The sequence below is a fragment of the Streptopelia decaocto genome, assembly GCF_964273445.1.
Source record: "Streptopelia decaocto genome assembly, chromosome: 19".
Lineage (NCBI taxonomy): Eukaryota > Metazoa > Chordata > Aves > Columbiformes > Columbidae > Streptopelia > Streptopelia decaocto.
In genome coordinates, this window is record NC_138674.1 from 440,372 (window position 1) to 456,423 (window position 16,052).

Below are 16,052 nucleotides of genomic sequence, written 5' to 3' on the forward strand. Positions count from 1 at the left end.
GAGCTGCTGTGCAGGGGTGGGATTGTTCTTCACCAAGTGGGGGTTTTTCCAGCAGTCAAGTACCAGCTCTTCACCTCTGGGGCTGCTAATGGGCTGTTGATGGGAATTCATTAGTGAGCTCTACAACCTGGGATGCAAAGGCTCTGGAGAGCTGTCCTGCTGGCTGGGGCTGGGCCAGGTGTGGGAGCCAGGTGATGCTGCTGCAGCTCAAGGCGCAGTGAAACCCTCCAGAGCCCCCAGCTCTTGCCCACAGCTGCTGAAAATGCTGTTGACGTGTCCACGGGCTCCAAGCAAACCCCGAACCTGGACAGAGAGCAGGTGTGGGGGTGGATGCGGTTGGTGTCCTGCAGAGCCCATCGCGCTGGTGGCCGCGGTTTCTCCGGAGCAAACTCTTTATTGACTTGGAAACAGCTCCTGCTTTGCAGCTGCTGCTGCGGGCCGGGCCGAGCGCCGCGGCGCTGGCGTGCGGGGGTGACACCGGGGTCCTCTGGCTGTTGGTGCCCGGGTCTGTTCCAGCCGGGTCAGCGCTCGCTGGGTTTTGGAGATGCTGAGTCCCCATCCAGCCGTGAGACCACCAGGACTCACTGAACACCCAGAGGAGCTCATGGGTGTCGTGTCTCTGCTGCCCAGCTCTGCAGGGGCTCAGCAGGACCGCGGCTCGTCCCCAGCTGCCCCTCACCACCGGCTCGCTCACCATCAGACAGGAGCGAGCACCCTGAGCGTGCTGGACGGACAGGCTGCGTGTCCCAGCTCGATGCGCTGCTCGTGCTTGGCTGCAGCAGGAGCTGGGGAGTGTGTCCCTGCCCAGGGAAGGTGCTGGAGCTGTTGGTTTGAACTGGATTTGCTGGGGAAGGGCCTGGTCTGACACAGGTGCCAGCAGAGGGAGCTGAGATTGTTCCTCACCTGCAGAACCCGCCAGAGCTGCGGGATGTGGCATTTCCGAGGTTGGGGACCTGCTGGGGACAGTGGGAGCCAGGCTGAGCCGCGTCCCTGCGCACCCGGCAGCGGCTGCTGGGCTGGGGGACCCAGCGTTTCTGGGGGGGTGGGGTCCTGACTGGTCCCACTGGGCAGTGGTGGCACTTGTCACCTGGCCTGTTGCCACCACCGTGGGGCTGGGCTGGCACTGGGCAGTGCTGAGGTGCCCAAAGGCAGAGCCGTCCCGTCCCTGGGGAGGAGGAGGGTGTCTGAGCGCCAGCGGGTCCGTGCTGTGCCTGGGCTCGCAGGGCGCCGTGCAGCTGGGGACACGGGTGGCACAGCCTGGCTCTGATGGGCAGCTCGGTGCAGCCAGCCGGGCCGGGGACACGTTCCCCGTGGGACCCGGGGCTGAGCTCCCGAGCCCTCGCGCGGCTGTGCCAGCGCAGGCAGGAGGGGAACAGGCAGCGGGAGCCCCGTGTTCCGCCTTATCTAATCTCCCGTTCTCCTCCTCGCTGTTTGCTGTGGCCGGGTTTCCTCAATCAGTCCTGACAGCTGCAGGCTGGGCTGTGACGTCAACCTGCGGCGGCAAAGCCCAAAACCCTGGGGTGACACTGGATGGGACCCCGAGAGGTGACCCCGGGATGTGCCCCTTGCACCTGAGCTGGGTCCACAGGACATCGAGCCTCTCGTAGGCGGCAGCGAGAGTTGCCCACGGGCTGACACCCCGAGCGCCCCGCAGAGGGTCCCTGTCCCCGCAGCCTTTGCTGCTGTTGTCCCTTGCTGCCCAGGCCAGGCAGGACTCGCGGTGGCCCCGGAGCGTCTGTGCGTGCAGGGGAGAGGAGGAGCCCCCGACCCACGGCTGAGGAGCGTCCGGGCTTGTCCAGCGCCGGCAGGAGGGGCCGGGCGCTCGGTGCTCCCGGAGCAGGGACCCCTGCGCCCAGCCCGGCGCTCGCCCGCGGCAGCGCAGGGAGCGGCGACGGTGCCTGAGAAGCAGGTTTGTCTGAATTTTAAAGGGATCTAAATAAATAGCGATAAGGAAACAATTATTTAAAGAGCAAACAAATGGAAACTGCTAAATGTACTTCTTTTTTTTGTTGTTCTTTTTTCGGGTGAAGGGTGCAGGGCCAATGCTGCCAGGCGCTGGGAGCCAGGCCCTGTGGCGCTGGACCCACGGCGGGGCCGGGGGCAGCCTGCAGCCCCAGGGAGCGGGGATGAGCCTCAGCAGGACAAGGGTCATGGCATCCCACCAGGAAAAAGGTTTTCTGGGCCATCAGAAAACAGCAGTCCTGAGGTGAGCCCGTTCCTGGTGGGCTCGGGTGCCGGGTCAGCGGGGACGTGGGACGGGGATGGCCCGGGTTGTCAGGGCTTTGCTGCAGACCCCGCGCTGGCCGCGCTCGCTGGCTCTGGTTTGCTTAGAGGGAGGGAGAAGGTGCTGCCGGGCAGGAGCTTTGGAGAAGGACGTTTCTCGCGCCCCTCTGGGGGGTCCCGCTGGGCTTTGGGAGGGGGGCGGATCTGTGGCTGGGCTGCAGCCGGAGCCGTTCCCCCCGAGCCGCGGCGCTGGGCTGTAGGACACTCACAGGACTGGGGGGTCCTGGGGGAGCCCGTCCCGCGCCCCCGCTGCCCCGGCGCCCCGTGCCCCGTGGGTGCCATCGCCACCGGGGCTTTGTTTCAAAGGGCAGCTTATTCCCATCCTTCCCCCTCCATGGCTTTTTCATCAGCTTTTGGTTGGGGATTAGGCACGTGTTGACAGAACAAACATTTTGCTGCCCTCCAAATCCACCACTGAGGAGAGGAGCGACGTCCTCGCTCTGCCGGTGCCCCGAGCCAGCGCGGGGCCGGGACAGCCCTCCCAGGGGACAGTAGCGCCGTCTCGGGTCACGTCCCACGCCGGGGCCGCAGCCTGGCTCCGGCTCGCCGCTCCCTTGCAGGGTGTCAATCGCTTTCTGCTTTAATGTCCCGTCCTGTGCAGCCCGGGATGGCAGCGAGGAGCTCTGCCCCGGCGCTGCCCCGGCCCCACGTGTCCCCTCCCGCTGCCGCGCGTGGATTTGCTCTCCCGGGGGGAGCGGGGGCTGCTCGCGGGCCGGGCGCTGGCGGGGCTGAGGATGCACACGCGCTGCCCCAGGGGCTCGTGTTTGCTCGGGAAAAACAAATTCCTCCAACCTTCGGGGCCAGGAGGTGAAGCCAACGCGCGGCCGCTCGCTGCGCCCAGTGCAGGAGCTCGTTTGGAGTCCTGACCCCCGCGCCCGCAGGTCTCGCTGAGCCCCTGGACCAGGTGTCTGACCGGGCGATGCTCACGGGAACGACACGTTTCCTTCGGGGACTCACGCCTGAGTCACGTCTGGCTCTGCCGCAGCTCAGCACTGTCCCCGTCCCAGCCCCGTGGGCTTCCCTGTCCCCGCCACAGTGTGTGTGCTGTCGGGGATGCAGCTTTGTACGACGTTGTGGGACACAGAACAGCGTTGTCCCCCATGGGGGGCTCAGAGGGGTCCCCTGGGCGCTGCAAACCCAGCTCAGTGGCGTTGGGACTCTCTGATTCCAATGGTGACGGGAGGGGGTGGCTCTGGTCCCTGCTGCCCCCACCTTCCCTTCTCTGTCTCGCTTTGAGCTGAGATGGGGCTGAGGTGTGGGGTTTAGGGTTATCTTTGGGAATTTCCCCCCTGGAGCAAAACCTTCTGCAGGTTATTCTGGGGTGGAGAGCACAGGAATGAAGGGGAAACCGCAGCCAAGAGCCGATCCTGCTCCGCGGGGCATCGCGTGCTGCCCTGCCCGTGCCGAGACCATTGGAGCCGCGGCCGCCGGCTCCCCCGGGGGTTTCCCTCCCCAGCAGCTCCCACGCTCTCTGGGGCCGCCACTCCGTGGGGCCGTTATGCCCAAGGATCATTTTGCATGCGGAGAGAAACACCAGAAGAAGAAGAATATGAATTTGCATTTCTTGATGGCAACCAGTGTGGGAAACAAAGCCGCCGAGGGTTTCGCTGCCGCTCGGCCCCGCGCCGGTGCTGTGTGAAAAGACAACATCGCACATCGCGTCCGCTGGCACGGGGCCCCGCGTCTCACCTGGCTGCCCGTGCGCCTGGGAACCCGGCCCGGCGGGGGGTGCAGCCCCCGCCCCCGGGCCCACGGGCCGCGGTGAGGAGCCGGGCGGTGGTCTCGGGCGGGTTATTTTGGGGTTTCTCCCAGCCTGGCTGGGTTGGGGTTTGCACGTTCACGTGCGGCTGGTGCATGGCCAGGCCAGGCGCGTCCCCCCGCGTGGGCTCCCCCCTGCACCCCAAATCGCTGGTGCAGGGGGGCTGTGACCTTTCCTCATCCCCCTGTGCCAGGTTCCACCTGCCGGGCTGGGCACACCCTGAGCCCTCTGTTCCTGGCACCGGCGGGCGACCCGCAGCCTTTTCCAGGCTTTTAATCCCGAGAGACAAAAGCAGGAGTGTAAAGCGACCGGAGGAAGCAAAGCGCAGGCTTTGAGCAGGGAACAGCAAACACGCCGTGGGTCCCGCTGCTCCCAGCCTGGCCGGGGTCACCGCAGCTGGGCTGGCAGCGCCGGGACGGGGCTGCGGGCAGGGGACAAGGCCGGGGACAGGGGCTGTGGGTAGGGGACAGGGCTGTGGGACAGGGGCTACGGGCAGGGGCCAGGGCCGTGGGCAGAGGCAGTGACGCTTTAGGTTGTGGGGCCATTAACTGTCCTGCTGCTGCTTTTATTTTGCCCAGGGGACACCGGGAGCCACCTCGTGCAGAAGGACCGAGCGCTGGAGCCGTGACTGGGAGCCCTGGCTCTTTTATCAGGGTGGGCCCAGCCAGCGGGTGCCGGCAGCAATAACCGCGGCTGTTTGCCCCGAGCACACACACGTCCCCGTAAACAGCGGTTATGGCAGCAGCTGGGAGATGAGGAGCCCGGCAAAGGCAACCGGGGGGTAATAAAGAGGAGCGGCCCCACTTGGCCCCGCAGCACGGGGCTGCCTGGGAAATGGGCGTATTGGGCTGGGGTGAGGAGGAATTCGAGGGGATTCAGTTGGTTTCTGTTCTGGAGCAACCTCAGTGGTTCGAGAGCTCTGGAGATGCTCCCGCTGGCTCCGCTCGCTGCTCTGGATCCGCTCTGGCCGGCCGCTCTCTGGGATCGCGGGGAGCGCTCCAGGCTCTGTCCTTCCACTCGTGCCTTGGCTTGAACCAGCACGGAGCGAGGGCGACGAACCCTCCCGCTGCAGGCCAGGAGGAAGCGAGTTGCCTTCAGCAAACATCCAGTGAGGAGCAATTAAGATTAGAGATGGCAGGAGGGGAGGGAGCAGCTCGATCCCCGGGATCCCGGGCTGTCCCTCTCTCGCCCCGCTGGGATTCCCTGTCCTACTGCTGTCCCGGTGGTATCTGAATTTGAAGGCTGGTTTGGCACCGGAAGCATCCCCTGCGGGTCCCGGGGGCTGCGATGGTGCTGGTGGAAGCCAAACGGGCGCTCAGTTCGGTGCAGCCGGGAGCTGCGGTTTGTGTCTGGGACACGAACACCCGCCGGCTCCGGGGCTGGTGCGGCTGAGCTGCCGAGCGCCGCGGGGCCGGCTCGCGGGGCCGTACCTGCGCAGCGGGACTGACCGGGGTTCGGTGCAGCCGTTTCAGCCGTTGTCCATCTCCCCGGGTGCAGAGGAGCCGGCCGGAGCCCACGGTGCAGCCCGGAGCCGGGATCCGTGTCCTCCCTGAGCATCCCCAGGCGCACGGACACGGGCTGCGGGTGAGGCCCCGCGCAGGGACCCACGTGTGTGGGTTTGTGCCGTGCAGGGGCCGAGCGGAGGGAACCCCGCTGCTGCGGGACCAGGAAACGCTGCTCAGCTTGGGGACAAACGGGGCCTCTGTGGTTTTACCAGTGACATCAAGTGCCTTCAATAGTTTTATTATATATTACACGGCTGCTTATCTATTATTCTTGTGATGCAGCCAGAGATTAGCTGCAGGCAGGTGGGCAGAGAGATTCTTCCAGGCTGATTCATGAGTCATTTCTCCCCTTTGGGCCACGTTCCCAAGCACTGAAGTTTCAGCCATGGCAAAAGGCACCGGAATCAGAGCCGATGGGTTGACAGGGAGGACAAGGAAAAAGGCCCCGAAACCTGCGCACACGGGGCAGAAAAGCCAGACTTTATTTCCCCTCTTTTGTTGTTTCTCAGGTGTCGCAAGCTCTTCCTTTCCTGGTTTGCATATGCAAGCGGAGCTGCGCTGCAGCAGCGATTGCGAAAGGCGGCGGGAGCGCGGCCGGTGACACCAGCGCTCTGGGGGCGCCAGCAGAGGCCTCTCGCGCTTTGGGGCCTTTTGCCTGTTCCTGCGTCCCTGCCCAGCGCCGCCGGCTCCCCGGGCGCAGCAGAACTGAGGTTCTGCCCTTTTATCGAAGTCTTCGGTGCGACCGATGAGAGGAGCAGGGAAAGCGCGGTCAGACCCAGGTGGGAGCCGAGCTGCAGGTTTCCAGACAGGCTGGGGCGGCCCAGCTCGGGGATGCTCTGGAGCAAGGAGGTGGTACCAGGCACTGCCAGCACGTCCCCTGTGCCCAGGACACGCCACTGTCACCCGGTGTCCCCATCGCGCTCTCCTCCGCTCTGCTCCTGGCTCCTCCGGCTGCACTGTTCTGGGGTTTGCTCTGCTAATGAGCAGTAATTAAACCTAATGAACAAGGGAGACCTGAGGGTGGTGCCGCAGCAAGGAGGTGCAAACCCACCTCGTGCAGCCCATGCAAACTGCGATGGGCTCCGCAAACCGCGATGGGCTCCGCAAACCACGATGCGCTCCGCAAACCGCGATGGGCTCCGCAAACCACGATGGGCTCCGCAAACCGCGATGCGCTCCGCAAACCGCGATGCGCTCCGCAAACCACGATGGGCTCCGCAAACCACGATGCGCTCCGCAAACCGCGATGCGCTCCGCAAACCGCCCGGCCGAGCTGCCGGGGACGGCGGGACGGCCGCGGCCCCTTCCCGCGCAGCCCGTGTGTGCGCGCAGGTTTGTGCAGGTGTTACTGCCTCCAGGTTCCGCAGTCAGACACCTGCGTTCCCGCGCTGTGGCCAGATGCTCCGGGCGCTGCGGGGGCCGTGCTGTGAGCTGGCAGCACTGGGGGGACACTGGGTGGCCGGGACCCCCCGACCTGTGCCGCATCCCCGTCCTGTGCGCCCTCCCCACAGCCAAGCCCGGCGGTGCTGGCGGCTGCCCCGGCGCAGCCGCTCGCCCCCCGCGTCCTCCCCAGCCCACGGGCCCCCCACCCACCGCCACGTCTTACGGCCCAGCCGTGTTTACCAAAACAGGGGAGAAAATCACCCCTTGAGTAGCAGGAGCCCTGATCCGGGGGGAACGTTTTCCCCACGATAAGATAACATTGAGCTGTTTCAAAAGGGAGGCAGAAACTCCTGGTGCTGCCGATAGCGCGGCGAAGCCCTTTGCCAAAGCACCGGGCGGGCCGGGGAAGCCGTAACTCAGGGGTCGCCCTCCGACGGGGTTTTATTTTCCTCCTGGCAAACAGCTCCGACGGGCAGCTTATCGGCCGTGCCGCGCCGCCGCGCCCCGGGGCCGGGGATGCTGGTCCTGCTGCGGCGCTCTCCATGCGCTGGGGATGCTCAGCCCAGGCGCGATGGCCACGTGGCCACCGGGATGCGGTGACGTGGGTCTGACCCGGGTGTCACCGCAGGTGTTTGTGGCTGAGGGTTTGTCTGACGTGGGTTTTTAAGGCATGAGGGAGTTTGATCTCAGCCGTGCTACGTCTGTGGGAGAACCCTCTGAACTGCCCTGTGCTCTTCACATGTTAAAAAAAGACAATAAATACCAATTCAGTGTATGTCTCGCTCGGAACAGCTTTTTCCTGCTTATGCCGGTGAAGACAACCCGGGCCCGGAGCGCCGCGCGTTCCTGTCGCGCCGCGGCCGCCCCGTCCTGCGCAGGCAGCAGCACGACCCTCGGGAGGAGACGGGGCCGTGTCCCGCGTGAGGGACCGTTTGGTTGGTGTCAGGGGCTCCTGCTGTCCCCAGTGGGCTCCTCTTGTCCCTGACAGGCTCTGAGCATCCTTGCTCACAGCTTGTTGCTTCCACCGCAGCACTTGCGTGGGTATCGCTCGGGGACGCTCCGGGGTCCGCTCAGGGATGCTCCTGGCGCAAAACGGCCCAGCCTGTGCTGGGGCAGCGATGCTGAGCTGCAGGGTCTGGCCAGGGACTCCTGTGCACCCACCAGGTCTCTGCTGCAGGGTCCAGCTCCAGCAGGAGCCTTTGGTGTCACCCCTGCAGTGTCCCCATCTCTTGGGCGGGTGTCCCGGGTGAGGGTGGGAAGAGGTGAACGGTGCCCAGATTTCCCCCCCTCCCAGGGTCCGTTTGGATCTGGACCCAGCACCCCGGCGCACCCCTCAAGGGTTAAGCCCAGCTCGGGCTATTCAAACACCTCCAGCTGAGGTAAGCACCCAGCTTGTTTGTTCAGGTAAATAAGGAAGGAATTAGATATAATGGGCAAAGGAGGCATTTGCTGAGCACCTTGCACTCAGCTGGGCCACCGGCTTCCCCCTCGCGTTCCCCGGCACAGCCACTGTCTCTTTGTCCCTCTGCCGCCCCCGGAGCTGCAGAGCTGCCCTGTCCCTGTCCCTGTCCCGGTCCCGCTGCTGCCCAGAGCCGATGCAGCTGGGCCCGCGGGGCTGGCGTTGAGCGGGCAGGGTGCTGCCGGCTGCCCCCCGGCCGGGACACCCCGCTCCGGGCCATGTGCCCCCCGGCCGCCGCACCGAGACGCGTGGGGATGGATGTTCCCCCCCTGCGCTGGGACACACGTGGATTCTGAGCCGCCCGTGCACCCTCCAGGTGAGCCCCGCGCTGCCGCCGGACCCTCCCGTGCTCCGCCAGACCCGCCAGCCTCCCCGGGGCTCCTGCAGCCCGCTCAGCCTCCCTTGGGGCAGACACGGTGCCATCCTGCGCACGCCCCGTCCCACGGCTCCTCGCACCTCCCGCTGCCCCAGGGCTCAGCGGGGATGCCTCGTCCTTGTCCTTGTCCCCCAGCGTGAGGTTCCTGGCGCTTCTCGGGACGGTGTCACCCGAAATAAAATGGGATTGGTCAATTTTGCACCCTCGCAATCCCCTCCTGCTCGAGCGAGGAGGGTGGAACAGGAGCCCAGGTACCCCACCGGTACCACTGGGGATACTGGGGAGGGTCCCACGAGTCCTTGTGCCCGGGGGAGGCGGGGGACAGTGGCTCTGGGACAGCGTGACTGGTTAGCAGCCGGGACCCTTTACAGAGCGTCCGGGTGGCTGTGGAGGAGCTGCCAGCTCAGAGGTGTCTCTATCAAGCGCTTTGGACCCTTTACGAGACCCGCACCATCCCAGCGCTGCGCTGCTTCTCTCCTGGGTGTATTTTTTGCCGGTGCTGAAGGCACGTTGGCTCGAGGTTTGATTTTTGCGGTTCTGCTTGGTTAGTGAAACACAAACGCCACTCGGCTGCCAAATCCCCCACAATACGGGCTCTCTCATGGGCAGGAGCTGGCGGGGGAGGACGGGGCTGCTATAAATAGGGGCTCCCTGGCCCTGCGTGGGGAACACCAAGCTCTGCTGCCCGCCCGGGGACACCGAGCTGCGCTCAGGCCACCGGCGCCTTGTGCCCGTCCCCCCCCGCTGTTTGCCTCCCCGCGCCGGTGCAGAGGGCAGCCTGACCCGGGCGTGGGGACCGTGGGGACACCCCGTCCCTGCGCAGGTAACGGCAGGAGGAGCCGGGGGGGCTCAGTGGTGCTGGAGAAGGCTGGGGGGGCTGGGGGTCCAGGACCCCTGGGATGGGCAGCATCCCCCCATCCATGTGTGCAACATGGGCCCTGTCCCCAGGCAGGTACCGTGGTGACCCCGGAGCTGGCGACTGTCCCGGCTGCCCAGGAAGGTGTTTGGGAGCACCCAGGGGTTTGGGGACACCCCGGGTTCCACGGGCAGCACCCCCTCCCACCCCCTCTGCTGGTCCCACGGGGCTGCCCGAGCCGCGCTCCGGCACAACCTGTTTAACCACAGATTTAATGTTAATTAACAGAGCCATTGTTTGAGGGTGGTGGTTGGGTGCATTTCCTAGTTATTTATTTATTTGTTCTTGCTCCCAGGGGCTGATCCCAGCTTCCCTGTCACTGCTGCTGGCGCCGCTGCCCCGAGCGTTTCTCAGGAGAGCTCGGGGTGATGCAGGAGGTCCCGGTCCCCAAACTCACCCCCCTCGGCTGCATCATCCACTGCATCCCCGGCTGTGATGGGGCTGAGTCCCCATGTCCCATGGAGCTGAGCCCTGACCCGGTGTCACCCAGAGCCCGCGCTTGCCGCCCGCCCCACGCCACGTGCCAGCCCCACGGCCCCGGGCATCGTCACCCCAAGGGAACGCCTGCGTTCCTTTCCCAGCTGCTGTTGAGACCAGCCGCGCGGGCCGGGCTGTCACCGTGCCCTTTGGCGGCAGCCGCTGCCGCTTCCCCTCGCCACGGAGCCCCCGGGAGCAGGGCCGCGCTCGCCGCCGGCAGCGCACACAGGCTGGGAGCACTTGCCAGGGCTGATGCAATCGCCAGCACGGCTTGGGTGGGAACGTGCCAGTTTTTGGGTTGCCATAGGGGTCAGTGCTCCCCGGGAGCACCTCGGTGTGTCTGGGGCTGCCCCTCCAGCTCCCCTATTCCAGGGAAAGGGAAAAAAGGGAGAGGAGAGAGAAACAGGCACTCGAAGCAGTTCTGGGAGCAAACAGGTCCCCACCCTGCGTACCAGCGCCGGAGAAAGTCAAACAAAGGCCCCCGCCCTGGGAGTACAGCACCGCTGGCAGGTGGCGGCTCCGCTCACGGGGACACTTGCCCCAGGGATCGGGTCCTGCTGGTCCCGGCCCAGAACAGGGGATGGATGGGATGGGATGGGATGGGATGGGATGGGATGGGATGGGATGGGATGGGATGGGATGGGATGGGATGGGATGGGATGGGATGGGATGGATGGGATGGGGAGCCCTGCTCCTCTGTCCGTCTGGCTCAGGGCTGCGGGAGCGAAGCCTGGCAGAGGCGGGATGGGCAGAGGATGCACCATGAGCGCAGAGCATCCCCGAGGCACTGGGGACGAGACCCCCATCCCCTCCCCAGAAAGCCGTCTGGAGCGGCACAAGCTGTTACGCCGCCCTGTTGTGCCGGGAGCAGCGTGAGGCTGGATTTAAGGCTGATCTGCTAAAGCTCTTTTTCTAATCTAGAGCAAATCAAGGAGAAATTTGGAAGCCAACGCCATCTCTCAGGAAACTGTGGGCAGGGGGCACCCGCTCTCCCTCCTCCCGTACCGGAGACAGATGGGGACGGGCTGAGTTTTGGGTAGTTTTTCTTGCAGGAGAGTAGAAGGGAAGCTCTGGTCTGGGGGTTGGCAGCAGCAGCCGAGAGTTTGGGGCTGTCACTGCTGGGGCGCCCTTGGGTGACAGCAGCAGGTGATATTTCCATGCACAGGAATGTGCGTGTGTGGTTCAGGTGTCCTGGAGCCCTGGGTGCCCACTGGCCACCCCATGCAGTTGCTGTGGAACCCCCAGCGTGCCCGCTGCCGCCTGCACGGGTGTCAGCCTGGCTGGGACCCACCCGCTGCTGACCTTGGTGCAGTTCTGGGACACCCTAAACCCTGCGGCCCTGCAGACCTGCTCGCGCCAGGCTCCCTGTCCCTGCACCGCGGGGCAGCCCCGGCGCCAGGGCTGACCCCAGGCCGGCCTGGTCCGCGGGGCTCCTGGGAGGCGCTTTCCCCTCTAACAGGCTTAGCTCCCGCCTTTGTGCCGGGCTGCGGGCGGGAGGCGCAGCCGGTGCCGGGCCAGCATCCCCTCCTCTCTCCGTGCAGGTTGGGAGCCGGCGCTGAGCGGAGCGATGGGCAGCACCGGCCCCGGGCTGACCGCGCTGCCCCCCGGCCGCGCCCCCCGGCCCGAGCCTGCCCTGCTGCCCGCCCCGAGGGACCCCGACACTCACAGCTGGGGCTGCCCGGACAGCCCCAGCCCCCCCGGCACCCCCGAGCAGCCCGTGCCCGCCTTCTGCCTGCACTACTTCGACATGCTCTACACCGAGGACATCGCCTGGGCCACCAAGGGCACGGGGGACCCGTCCCCGAGCGGCGCCCCGGGGGGGCGAGGGGAGGTGCCGAAGGAGCCGGAGCAGTGTCCCATCATCGACAGCCAGGGCCCGGCGCTGGGGGCCGGGGGGGCCCTGCCCGGCAGCCTGGCGCTGGAGGAGCACTCGCTGGAGCAGGTGCAGAGCCTGGTGCTGGGAGAGGTGCTGAAGGACATCGAGACGGCCTGCAAGCTGCTCAACATCCCCGCAGGTGGGCGCCCCCCCAGGGCTGCGGGTGGGGGTCCCACCACGGGGTGCAGCTAGTGGGGCACGTGCTGGGACTCGAGCTGCTCTGCAGCCTGGAGGCTGTGGGAGGTGGGACTGGGGAGCGCGGCTTCTGTCCCCCTGTGGGCATCGCTCCGGGCAGGACCGAGTTCACCGGGGAGCTGCTGGGGTGTGCTGGGGACATTACTGGGTGTGCTGGGGACATCACTGGGGTGTGCTGGGGACATCACTGGGGTGTTCTGCTGGGGACATCACTGGGGTGTGCTGGGGACATCACTGGGGTGTAGTGCTGGGGACATCACTGGGGTGTAGTGCTGGGGACATCACTGGGGTGTGCTGGGGACACCACTGGGGTGTAGTGCTGGGGACGTCGCTGCGGTGACACACGCAGTCTCGGGATGTGCTCAGGCTATGCAGGCTCTGCCAGCCACTCCTCGAAGCATCTGCGGTCACCCGGGGTGGCGTAGGGAGCAAGTGGGGCTCCAAAGGGCTGGGTGAGGCTTCCCAAAGCAAAGAGGTGGCAAGGGGACAGTGCTGTCCGCGGGCACAGGGGCAGGCGGAGCGGGCGCTGTGGATGCTGCACAGGGCGGGAGGGGCCGCTTCCCGGGTTGCCGGGGGTGGGATGAGTTTCCCGGGGCTCAGCCCGGGCTGTCGCCGGCCGCGCTCACCCCTGTGCCCAGACCCTGCGGACTGGAGCCCCGGCAACGTGCAGAAGTGGATCCTGTGGACGGAGCACCAGTACCGGCTGCCGCAGATCGGGAAGTCCTTCCAGGAGCTGTCGGGAAGGGACCTGTGCGCCATGTCCGAGGAGCAGTTCTGCCAGCGCTCGCCCGCCTGCGGTGACATCCTGCACGCCCACCTCGACATCTGGAAGTCGGGTGGGTGGTGGGGCCGGGAGAGCGCTGGGGGGGGCGGGAGGTGCCGCGCAGCGGGGGCGCCCCCTGACCCCCGCTCCTCCCTTCCAGCCGCCTGGATGAAGGAAAAAGCTGCCCCAGAAGATGTGAAATACAGCGGTGAGTTCTGCAGAGACCCGCGGGTATCCAGGCGGGATTCCCCAGACCCGGCCTCGTCTGGGTCTCTGGGGTCCCTCTCCCACGTCTCACGTTCCCTCCCCGGGCAGGCGGTGACGCCGGCTGGGCGGACAGCGAGGTGGACTCGTCCTGCGCCGGCCAACCCATCCACCTCTGGCAGTTCCTCAAGGAGCTGCTGCTGAAGCCCCACAACTACGGCCGCTTCATCCGCTGGCTCAACAAGGAGAAAGGTGGGCGGGTGGGAGCTCCAGTGGCGCTGTGGTGGGCGCTGGGGGGCAGGTGAGGCTGTGACCCCCCTGCCCTGCTCCCCTCCCAGGCATCTTCAAGATCGAGGACTCGGCGCAGGTGGCCCGTCTGTGGGGCATCCGGAAGAACCGCCCGGCCATGAACTACGACAAGCTGAGCCGCTCCATCCGGCAGTACTACAAGAAAGGCATCATCCGCAAGCCCGACATCTCCCAGCGCCTCGTCTACCAGTTCGTGCACCCGCTCTGAGCGGCGGCCTGGGCCAGGCTGAGCCCCGCGGGGACAGGGACCGCGGCCGCCCCCTCTGCCTCCCACCGCAGAACCCGCCCCCCCGCGCCAAGCACTGCGGCCGGGGCCAAAGGCTCAGACCCCCGGGACCTGCTGGTGACAGACCGGGGGACGCCCCTCACCCCCAGCCGTGGAGGGAGGGACGAGCCCCCAGCCGAGGGACCACCGCTGTGCCTGATGTGGGGCAGGGACCGTGCACATCCCCGTCTCCCGCCAGTGCTGGGGGGGACATGGGGGTTGACGGGGTGAGATAAAGGCAGACGGATCTGCGGCTGTCACAGGGCTCCCCGCACCCCGGGGCCCTTTGGTGGCGCCGGGAGGTGGGAGGACGGCTGGGGTGACACCGGCGAGGAGCCCCTGGCACGTTGTCCTCACACCCTGCAGCATCCGCAGGACATGGGGGCCGAGAACATGTCCCAGCAGGAGACCCCGATGTCCCCCTGGGGCGGGGGTGCTGTGGGGGGCTCTGCCCTTTTGGCACCCTGGCTGCACAGGCGGGGCTGCCCCGGCTCCGGGCGTGCGGGGACAGTGGCTGCGCTTGTCCCTCCCGCACTGCGCTGGCTGTGGTGGCTTCACCCCCGCCATTGTTTGGGGAGGACAAAGCCCGTGCGCGTGGGCAGGGGACAATGGCACCCGCAGGGACAATGGCACCGGCAGCTGCCCCCGCCGGGCTCTCGATGACCTGACCTGCGCTGGAGCCGCCTGGCAGCGGCAGCACCGCGGCACCCAGGGGTGCTGCCCGCCCGGGACACGGGGACCATGGGCGCCCCTCGGGACGGGCACGTCCCCCATCACTTCCTGCTCCAGGACACACTCGGCTTCTCCCCTCCATGGGCATTTGGGGCTGAAAATGGACATTTTGCGAAGGGAGCGGCTGTAAAATGTGAGTGTGTGTGGGTCCCCTGGGCCGGTCCCCCACCCCTGGGCATGGGGACACCCAGCTGCCCCGAAGCCCGGGTCCCTGGCCCTGGGCTCTTCCCTTGGTTTGGGCTTTGTCTGAACTGACTGGCTCTGGAGTTTGGAAGGGGACAGGGCAGCTTTGCCTCCTCGCTCTGGACAGTAAATCTGAGACACGACCTGCGGAACGTGGACTGGGACAGAACACGGGATTGCTCCAGCTGCACAGTCCACAAGAGTCTGTGTTACCCAGCAATGCTGATATTTTATATTGTAATTTCTTCATTTGTTTATTTGCTTTCTGGCTTTGGCTGGTTGCACGTTGTGGTTGAGGTTCAAATGAGGAGGGCAGACGGGCAGCCCAGGTACCCACAGGATGCTTTGCGGGAGTTTGAAAGGAAAAAAACCTCCTGGTTCTTGGTGTTTTGTTTCTAACTCAAGCAGCTGCCGGTGGCACCGCTGGCGCTGTGGCCGCTCGGTGCTGCTCAGGCGGCGGAGGAGCCCGTCCTGCCCACCGGGCCGGGCCCGCGGGCGCAGCGCGGCTGGGACGGGGCAGGGACAGCGGCAGCGGCACCAGCACGGAGGGAAAGTGCCGGGGCCTCTGGAACAGAGGGGAAGAAATGGGCGAAAACGAAAACCACAATGTGTCTTGTGATTTCCTGCGCGTGACCGACGCTCCCGCAGCCGCCGTGGGGGCACAGGGGCTGCGCGGGGTGCCGGTGCCCCAGAGCTCGTGCCCCTCGGGCAGGTCCCGCATTGGGCGGGTGACAGGCGGGTGACAGGCGGGTGACAGGCGGCTGTGTGTCCCTGCGGGGAAGGTGGGGTCAATGGTGGGGAAAGCTGCTGCCAGCCAAGGGGAAAGCTGCTTTATCTTCACAAAGCTTTGCCCAGCACAGGGGGTTCCCAGAGTCTGTGTCTGCTCCCCCTCCCCAGCCCCTTTGTCCCCAGCGATGCACCCGAGCCCCCATCCCAGCGCACAGAGGCAAACGAGGACCCAGAGGAGCTCGGTTATTTTCGCTTGCTGCTTTTTGTTGTATCCACGGTAATACAATCACGATATATATATATTATATATATACTTCTTAAATTACACAATCAATGTACAAAAAACCAGGGTGCATTGCTGAGACAGGTGGTTGGTTGGGTTTTTTCTGACTGTTGTGTGGTTTTCTCCCGCCTGCGTGCCCGGCAGGGGACGTGGGGCCATGCCCAGCGCGGGGCGCATCTCCCGCCTCCACCGCAACGCTGGGCTCCTGGGGCCAAGAGATTCCCAGCCCCACGGAGGGGGCAGGAGAGGAGCGGGGGCGTGCGGGAAGGCGACGCCATCGGTGCTGCCGGGGCCGTGGCTGGAGGAAGATGGGGAGATATGTTGGGAAGAGCTGCCCGGGCCGGGCTCTGCTGCC

The 16,052-nt window shown here is 66.1% G+C and overlaps 2 protein-coding genes across 3 annotated transcripts in view; both read left to right on the forward strand.

Annotated features, from left to right (window-relative positions):
- LOC309448191 (small ribosomal subunit protein eS10) overlaps positions 1-16,052 on the forward strand; it is a 242,828-nt gene that overhangs the window by 209,812 nt on the left and 16,964 nt on the right. The gene's annotated exons all lie outside the window — the stretch shown is intronic.
- SPDEF (SAM pointed domain containing ETS transcription factor) lies at positions 11,715-13,726 on the forward strand. Its single transcript, XM_082069503.1, has 5 exons — positions 11,715-12,173; positions 12,868-13,065; positions 13,153-13,200; positions 13,308-13,448; positions 13,535-13,726. The coding sequence occupies exons 1-5, from the start codon at positions 11,726-11,728 to the stop codon at positions 13,711-13,713; spliced, it is 1,014 nt and encodes a 337-aa protein (XP_081925629.1). The 5' UTR covers positions 11,715-11,725; the 3' UTR covers positions 13,714-13,726.